A 10,000-nucleotide genomic window follows, 5' to 3' on the forward strand; every position below is an offset into this window, starting at 1 on the left:
ATGTCTGTATGTCACAACACGACACAAAGTGTTGGTGATGGCAGTATATCACAACACGACACAAAGTGTTGGTGATGGCTGTATGTCACAACACGACACAAAGTGTTGGTGATGGCTGTATGTCACAACACAACACAAAGTGTTGGTGATGGCTGTATGTCACAACACGACACAAAGTGTTGGTGATGGCTGTATGTCACAACATGACACAAAGTGTTGGTGATGGGTGATGGCTGTATGTCACAACACGACACAAAGTGTTGGTGATGGCTGTATGTCACAACATGACACAAAGTGTTGGTGATGGGTGATGGCTGTATGTCACAACACGACACAAAGTGTTGGTGATGGCTGTACAACACGACACAAAGTGTTGGTGATGGCTGTGTTCCAGTCTCAGTACAAGGTGACGGTGATGATGGATCACAACACAACACACAACTACAAAGTGTTGTGAATGGCATTATGTGTCAACACAACATAGTATAACACAACACATACCTATAAAGTGTTGTGAATGGCATTATGTGTCAACACAACACAGTATAACACAACACATAACTACAAAGTGTTGTGAATGGCTGTATGTGGCATCACAACACAGTTTCAGTTTCAGTAGCTCAAGGAGGCGTCACTGCATTCGGACAAATCCATATACGCTACACCACATCTGCCAAGCAGATGCCTGACCAGCAGCGTAACCCAACGCGCTTAGTCAGGCCTTGAGGAAAAAAAAAAAGGTGAATAAATGATAGATAAGCTTACACAAATAAATAAATAAATAATAAATAATAACTATAATGTAAAAAAATAAAAATAAAAAAAAAATAAAAAAAGCAAATAGATGTAAAACATGAAGACACACATTCACATATACACCCACACATGCATAACAGATATGCACCGAACATGCAGTTTCACAGATATGAAAGCACAGTCAAATACATATAAACGTACATGAGCTCCAACACACACACACACACCACACACATTACCCTGCACCTCCTCTACCCCCCTCCTCCACACACTCATTTCTAGTCTACGTATCACAGCTTCCACGGCACACACACACATACATACACACACACACACACACACACACACAGATGAACACTTACTTGTACAAGCGCACACACATATGCCCATATCTCCACACACATATGTACAAAGATGTATATATATATATATATATACGTTCCAATATCCTGTTGCTCCCACAGTGTAGGCATGCATACACTCACATACCTCATCCTCTACCCCACCTCCCCCCGCACCCCCACCTCCCCCTCACACACACACACACACACACACACACACACGCACGCACGTGCACAGAACTCTACTGACACTTGTGTACACTTACACTCTCGCGCATGCACAAACGCACTCAAAAATACAGACCCACACATGCACACAAACACACACATACACGCACGCACAGAGGCTGCCACTGATTGGCCGCAAGAGGGATGGGAAAAGATCTCTGATGCCAAGAAAGTGGCATCTAGTGTGTTGCTCAGTCTATTGTATTTGGAAAAGCCCACAGAGACTCTGTTCCGTTTTGAAGAAATTTGTGCAATGTTGGTTTGGAAATGATGCACACAATGATGCAATATAACACAACGCATAACTGCAAAGTGTTGTGAATGGCATTATGTGTCAACACAACACAGTATAACACAACACATAACTAAAGTGTTGTGAATGGCTTTATGTGTCAACACAACACAATATAACACAACACATAACAACAAAGTGTCGTGAATGGCTGTATGTGTCAACACAACATGACACAACACAACACAACACATAACTACACAGTGTTGTGAATGGCTGTATGTTTCAACACAACACAGTATAACACAACACAACACATAACTACAAAGTGTTGTGAATGGCTTTATGTGTTAACACAACACAATGAAACACAGCACAACACATGACTACAAAGTGTTGTGAATGGCATTATGTGTCAACACAGCACAACACAACACAACACAACACAACACATAACTACAAAGTGTTGTGAATGGCATTATGTGTCAACACAACACAATACAAGACAACACAACTCATAACTACAAAGTGTTGTGAATGGCATTATGTGTCAACGCAACACAGTATAACACAACACAACACATAACTACAAAGTGTTGTGAATGGCATGTGTCAGCACAACACAACACAACACATACCTACAAAGTGTTGTGAATGGCATTATGTGTCAACACAACACAGTATAACACAACACAACACATAACTACACTGTTGTGAATGGCTGTATGTTTCAACACAACACAACACAACACAACACAACACATAGCCATAAAGCGCAGTGAATCTGAATGGCTGTGTTTCAGTCTCAGTACAAGGTGACGGTGACGATGAATTCCAAGGGAGCGTCGTGCACGGAGGTGGTCAAGATGCAGTTTGACATTGTGGCCTCAGCGTACACTCTCCACGCCATCGTTGGTCAGTCAGCATGCCCTCCCCTTCTGTCCCCTCCTGCCCACTGGCTGGCTGTGTGACATGGCTGTCCAAGTGTGTGTGAGCGAGTGTGTGTGTGTGTGTGAGTGTGTGTGTGAGAGACTGTGTGTGTGTGTGTGTGAGTGTGTGTGTGAGAGAGTGTGTGTGTGTGTGTGTGTGAGAGTGTGTGTGTGAGAGAGAGTGTGTGTGTGTGTGAGAGTGTGTATTTACCGTAAAGTTCAGTCTATAAGTCGCGACTTTTTCTCCCAGCTTCAACCTCTGCGGCTTATACAGTGATGCGGCTTATTTGAGTGTCCCAGGAGTGTCATGTTCTCATCTATTCTTAGCTACCCTTCAACTTACTAAAATCATGATTTCTTCTTCTTCTTCTGGATGGGTAGCCAACATCGACTTGTCGGTGAATCTGCTACACAATTTCTTTTCTGAGGGGGAGGGGGGGGGGGGCGGGGGGGGGGGGTTCCAAGTGGGCTGTTTTAGTCAGTTGTGAGTTTAACAGGTTTAGGGGGCTTGGGGGGAGAGGAGGGGTGGGAGGGAGATGGCTGTTGTTTGGAGCTGGTCAGAGGATTGCCACCCTGGCCTGGAAGGCTGCCAGGGACGGCGCAGTGGCGGCTTCAGTGGGCAAGTTGTTCCATTCTGGGATGATTCTTGGAAAGAATGTCATCTGCCGGTACTGTGTCCTGTTGGATGGATGTCGTATTGCAGGGGGTGGGACTTCCTAGTTGTGTGGCTGAGGCGGCTGACATCAATTTTTGGATGAGCTTCAGATTAGTGGGCTAACTGTTCACGTTACAAAAATCAAATCCATACACATTAAAGCCTTCAGATCAGCATTCAGTTCTACTCCGCTCAAGCGCACACCCTCATCCTGCCGAAAATGCGACATAATGCCTATGATGCAGCCTTCAAACTGAAGATGACAGTGCAAGCGACAAACCAGCAGCGACCTCTACCTTGCGTTCATGTTCATCAAGTGAAAGTGAGGCTGAAGTCAGTGACAAGATGGCGGAGGAAGCTGTGCTGGTTCTCTTCAACTCGGACACTGAAGACAAAGATTTCAGTGGATTCAGTGAGCAGGACGACATTGAATAAATGTGGCTATCCCTAAATTATGGATCTTATTTTTGTTATGTTTTTGTTGTTTTTTGGTGGCACTTGCAATATTTTCGCTTGCTTTTCTTTGTGTTGTTTCTGCTTGTGTTTATTTCATAACCTACAGTATTGACAGCTTTTCTGTAGTATCGGTATGTGTTCTGGTACCGGTAATAAGTGCGGCTTATAAGCCAGTGCAGCTTTTGTGTGTATGAAGTTCATTTTTTTCAAAATTTCGTGGGTGCAGTTTATATGCCAGTGCGCTCAATAGACCGAACTTTACGGTATGTGTTATGCATGTGAGTGTATTTGTTTGTGTGTGTGTGTATGTTTGTGTGTGTGTGTGAGTGCGTGTGTGTGTATGTGGTATGCATGTGAGTGTATTTGTGTGTGTTTGTGTGTGTGAGTGTATTTGTGTGTGTGTGTCTGTGTGTGAGTGTGCATGTGTGTGTATGTGTCTGAGTGTATTTGTGTGTGTGTGTGTGTGTGTGTGAGTGTATTTGTGTGTGTGTGTGAGTGTGTGTGTATATGGTATGCATGTGAGTATTTGTGTGTGTGTGTGTACATTGGATATGTGTGTGTATGTATGAATGTTTGTGTGTTAGTGTGTTTGTTCATGTGTGTATGTGTTAGTGTTTGGTGTGTGTGTTTGTGACTGTGTGTGCTAAGTATGTTTCACCAAACAGGGTATGTAATACAAACTGTATGTTAAACCAACAGGGAGTGTAACACTAAACTCCCCCTGTGTGTGTGTGTGGCCAGGTCATGGCCACAAGGGGACGGCCACCATTCACATGGCCGTGCACAACCCCTCCTCCACTCAGGTGGCTGTCAAACGTATCAACCTGGAGCACTGGGACCAGGAGTTTGCCTATATACAGGTCAGTTCTCCTGCACACAGGTCAGTTCTCCTGCACACAGGGCACGTCTCCTGCATACAGGTCAGTTCTCCTGCACACAGGGCACATCTCCTGCATACAGGTCAGTTCTCCTGCATACAGGTCAGTTCTCCTGCACACAGGGCACTTCTGCACACAGGTCAGTTCTCCTGCACACAGGTCACTTCTCCCCCACACAGGGCACTTCTCCTGCACACAGGTCACTTCTCCTGCACACAGGGCACTTCTCCTGCACTCAGGGCACTTATCCTGCACACAGGGCACTTCTCCCCCACACAGGGCACTTCTCCTGCACACAGGGCACTTCTCCTGCACACAGGGCACTTCTCCTGCACACAGGACACTTCTGTACACAGGACACTTCTCCTGCACACAGGGCACTTCTCCTGCACACAGGGCACTTCTCCTGCACACAGTGCACTTCTCCCACACACACGGCACTTCTGTACACATGACACTTCTCCTGCACACATGGCACTTCTGCACACAGGACACTTCTCCTGCACACAGGGCACTTCTCCTGCACACAGGGCACTTCTGCATACAGGACACTTCTGCACACACAGCACTTCTCCTGCACACAGGTCACTTCTCCTGCACACAGGTCACTTCTCCTGCACACAGGGCACTTCTGCACACAGGGCACTTCTCCTGCACACAGGTCAGTTCTCCTGCACACAGGTCAGTTCTCCTGCACACAGGACACTTCTGTACACAGGCCAGTTCTCCTGTACACAGTGCACTTCTCCTGCTCACAGGGCACTTCTCCCACACACACAGCATTTCTGAACACAGGTCAGTTCTCCTGCACACAGGTCAGTCCTGCTCACAGGTCAGTTCTTCTGCACACAGGGCATTTCTCCTGCTCACAGGGCATTTCTCCTGCACACAGGGCATTTCTCTTGCACACAGGGCACTTCTCCTGCACACAGGTCAGTTCCCCTGAAGCAGGGCAGTTCTTCACACAGGTCAGTTCTTCTGCATACAGGTCACTTCTCCTCCACACAGGGCACTTCTCCTCCACATAGGTCAGTTCTCCTGCACACAGGTCAGTTCTCCACACAGGTCAGTTCTCCTCCACACAAGTCAGTTCTCCTGCACACAGGTCAGACAGGTCAGTTCTCCACACAAGTCAGTTCTCCACACAGGGCACTTCTGCACACAGGTCACACAGGTCAGTTCTCCTCCACACAGGTCAGTTCTCCTGCACACAGGTCAGACAGGTCAGTTCTCCTCCACACAAGTCAGTTCTCCTCCACACAGGGCACTTCTGCACACAGGTCACACAGGTCAGTTCTCCTCCACACAGGTCAGTTCTCCTGCACACAGGTCAGACAGGTCAGTTCTCCACACAAGTCAGTTCTCCTCCACACAGGGCACTTCTGCACACAGGTCACACAGGTCAGTTCTCCTCCACACAGGTCAGTTCTCCTCCACACAGGTCACTTCTCCTCCACACAGGGCACTTCTCCTCCACACAGGGCACTTCTCCTCCACAAGTTCTCCTCCAAACAGGGCACTTCTCCTCCACACAGGTCAGTTCTCCTCCACACAGGTCAGTTCTCCTCCACACAGGTCAGTTCTCCTCCACACAGGTCACACAGGTCAGTTCTCCTCCACACAGGTCAGTTCTCCTCCACAAGTTCTCCTCCACACAGGGCACTTCTCCTCCACACAGGGCACTTTTCCTCCACACAGGGCACTTCTCCTCCACAAGTTCTCCTCCACATAGGGCACTTCTCCTCCACACAGGGCACTTCTCCTCCACAAGTTCTCCACACAGGGCACTTCTCCTCCACACAGAGCACTTCTCCTCCACACAGGGCACTTCTCCTCCGCAAGTTCTCCTCCACACAGGGCACTTCTCCTCCACACAGGTCAGATGCTGCCCCAGTGTTGGCTTTGCATTCTGGTTCATAATGTTGGAAAACATACAGGAAAAACAAATAAAACTGCACGCAGGAAAAAACAAAACAAATAAAATGGGTGGCGCTGTAGTATAGCGACGCGCTCTCCCTGGGGAGAGCAGCCCGAATTTCACACAGAGAAATCTGTTGTGATAAAAAGGAATACAGATACAAATACAGATACAGATACGCCGACCTGGGAACTCAAACATTTTCAAAAGCTGCTGCTTGTAGTTATTGTTCAGGGCTTACTGTCACCAAAACCTGCCTTTCTGTCAACAACACAAGTACATACAACTTCCAGCATTGATACTATAAGTCATGTACAGTAAAATGCTTTTTGTTTTATCACGAAGGATGCATTCAGCCAACTACGCATCCTTTCTCTCTGTCACTATGCCTCCCTCATCACACTTTCCCTGTCACACACACACACACAGACACACACACACACACATACACACACACATTCACATCCACTTGTGGCAACACACTTGCTCTTCAAACCAGTCAGTAAGACAATAGCTGAGTGCAACTCATAAACTGCAAAGACGGATTCATTACCAGAGGCGACAAAGAGTAGAAACAAAATGATCACCATACCACACTAGAAACAAAATGATCACCATAACCACACTAGAAACAAGATGATCACCATACCACACTAGAAACAAAATGATCACCATTACCACACTAGAAACAAGATGATCACCATGACCACACTAGAAACAAGATGATCACCTTGACCACACTAGAAACAAGATGAACTAGAAACAAGATGATCACCATTACCACACTAGAAACAAGATGATCACCATTACCACACTAGAAACAAGATGATCGACCACGCTAGAAACAAGATGATTGATCATCACGACCACACTAGAAACAAGATGATCACCATACCACACTAGAAACAAGATGATCACCATTACCACACTAGAAACAACATGATCACCATTACCACACTAGAAACAAGATGAGCACCATTACCACACTAGAAACAAGATGATCACCATACCACACTAGAAACAAGATGATCACCATGACCACACTAGAAACAAGATGATCACCATACCACACTAGAAACAAGATGATCACCATACCACACTAGAAACAAGATGATCACCTTGACCACACTAGAAACAAGATGATCACCATGACCACACTAGAAACAAGATGATCACCTTGACCACACTAGAAACAAGATGAACTAGAAACAAGATGATCACCATTACCACACTAGAAACAAGATGATCACCATGACCACACTAGAAACAAGATGATCGACCACGCTAGAAACAAGATGATTGATCATCACGACCACACTAGAAACAAGATGATCACCATTACCACACTAGAAACAAGATGATCACCATACCACACTAGAAACAAGATGATCACCATACCACACTAGAAACAACATGATCACCATTACCACACTAGAAACAAGATGATCACCATACCACACTAGAAACAAGATGATCACCATACCACACTAGAAACAACATGATCACCATTACCACACTAGAAACAAGATGATCACCATACCACACTAGAAACAAGATGATCACCATTGCCACACTAGAAACAAGATGATCACCATTACCACACTAGAAACAAGATGATCACCATTGCCACACTAGAAACAAGATGATCACCATTACCACACTAGAAACAAGATGATCACCATACCACACTAGAAACAAGATGATCACCATTGCCACACTGCTACCCGCTCCACTCACCCGTAAACACACACATGCACAAAAAAAACCTAACTGCTGAGTAATGTGTTAGAAGTGTGTTGTTTTCCCCTATCTTTCAGAACAACCACAACATGTTGATGTGCTAGGTATTTGAGACATGTTGTTTTCCCCTGTTTTTTAAAACAACGTGTCAACATGCCAGGTGTTTAAGACATGTCATGTCCCCTGTCTTTCAAAACAACACGACAGTGTGCCAGGTGTATAAGACATGTCATGTCCCCTGTCTTTCAAAACAACACGACAGTGTGCCAGGTGTATAAGACATGTCATTTCCCCTGTCTTTCAAAACAACACGACAGTGTGCTAGGTGTGTAAGATATGTCATGACCCCTGTCTTTCAAAACAACACGACAATGTGCTAGGTGTGTAAGACATGTCATTTCCCTGTCTTTCAAAACAACACAACATTGTGCCAGGTGTATAAGACATGTCATTTTCCCTGTCTTTCAAAACAGCATGACAGTGTGCTAGGTGTGTAAGACATGTCATTTCCCTGTCTTTCAAAACAACACAACAGTGTGCCAGGTGTATAAGACATGTCATTTCCCTGTCTTTCAAAACAACACAACAGTGTGCTAGGTGTATAAGACATGTCATTTCCCTGTCTTTCAAAACAACACAACAGTGTGCTAGGTGTGTAAGACATGTCATTTCCCTGTCTTTCAAAACAACACAACAGTGTGCCAGGTGTATAAGACATGTCATTTCCCTGTCTTTCAAAACAACACAACAGTGTGCTAGGTGTATAAGACATGTCATTTCCCTGTCTTTCAAAACAACACGACAGTGTGCTAGGTGTGTAAGACATGTCATTTTCCCTGTCTTTCAAAACAACACAACAGTGTGCCAGGTGTATAAGACATGTCATTTCCCCTGTCTTTCAAAACAACACAACAGTGTGCCAGGTGTATAAGACATGTCATTTCCCTGTCTTTCAAAACAACACAACAGTGTGCTAGGTGTGTAAGACATGTCATTTCCCTGTCTTTCAAAACAACACGACAGTGTGCTAGGTGTGTAAGACATGTCATTTTCCCTGTCTTTCAAAACAACACAACAGTGTGCTAGGTGTTTAAGACATGTCATTTCCCTGTCTTTCAAAACAACACAACAGTGTGCTAGGTGTGTAAGACATGTCATTTCCCTGTCTTTCAAAACAACACAACAGTGTGCCAGGTGTATAAGACATGTCATTTCCCTGTCTTTCAAAACAACACAACAGTGTGCTAGGTGTATAAGACATGTCATTTCCCTGTCTTTCAAAACAACACAACAGTGTGCTAGGTGTGAAAGACATGTCATTTCCCTGTCTTTCAAAACAACACAACAGTGTGCTAGGTGTTTAAGACATGTCATGACCCCTGTCTTTCAAAACAACACAACAGTGTGCTAGGTGTATAAGACATGTCATTCCCTGTCTTTCAAAACAACACAACAGTGTGCCAGGTGTGTAAGACATGTCAAGACCCCTGTCTTTGAAAACAACACATGGATACTTATATAGCACACTATCCAGAAATCTGCTCTAGGTGCTTTACAAAAACGCTTTTGTTAACATAAAACATTACATCTATGTTACATATACACACCAGAATGTGACTACACACACACACACACACACACACACACACACTACATACATACATTTTAACATACATGTGTATCTAACAGCTACCCTAACACATACGCACACATAGGCAGGCACAAACTTACATAAACACACGCACACACAATACACATTCATATACATGCATGTAGTTACGTACACATACATATGTATTCACACATAGTCAAGCACAGCTAACGCAAAGAAAGTGGACCTGCCACAATTGAACTTATTGCTTCGGGA

The 10,000-nt window shown here is 44.9% G+C and overlaps 1 protein-coding gene across 6 annotated transcripts in view; it reads left to right on the forward strand.

The window, feature by feature from the left end:
* LOC143290602 (STE20-related kinase adapter protein alpha-like) overlaps nucleotides 1-10,000 on the forward strand; it is a 49,647-nt gene that overhangs the window by 16,347 nt on the left and 23,300 nt on the right. For all 6 annotated transcript variants that reach the window (XM_076600196.1, XM_076600197.1, XM_076600199.1 and 3 more), the window contains 2 exons: nucleotides 2,361-2,472; nucleotides 4,339-4,457. In XM_076600196.1, the coding sequence (XP_076456311.1) occupies nucleotides 2,361-2,472; nucleotides 4,339-4,457 (231 nt within the window). The remainder of the gene's footprint in view (nucleotides 1-2,360; nucleotides 2,473-4,338; nucleotides 4,458-10,000) is intronic.

Source organism: Babylonia areolata, chromosome 15 (assembly GCF_041734735.1).
Source record: "Babylonia areolata isolate BAREFJ2019XMU chromosome 15, ASM4173473v1, whole genome shotgun sequence".
Taxonomy (NCBI): Eukaryota; Metazoa; Mollusca; class Gastropoda; order Neogastropoda; family Buccinidae; genus Babylonia; species Babylonia areolata.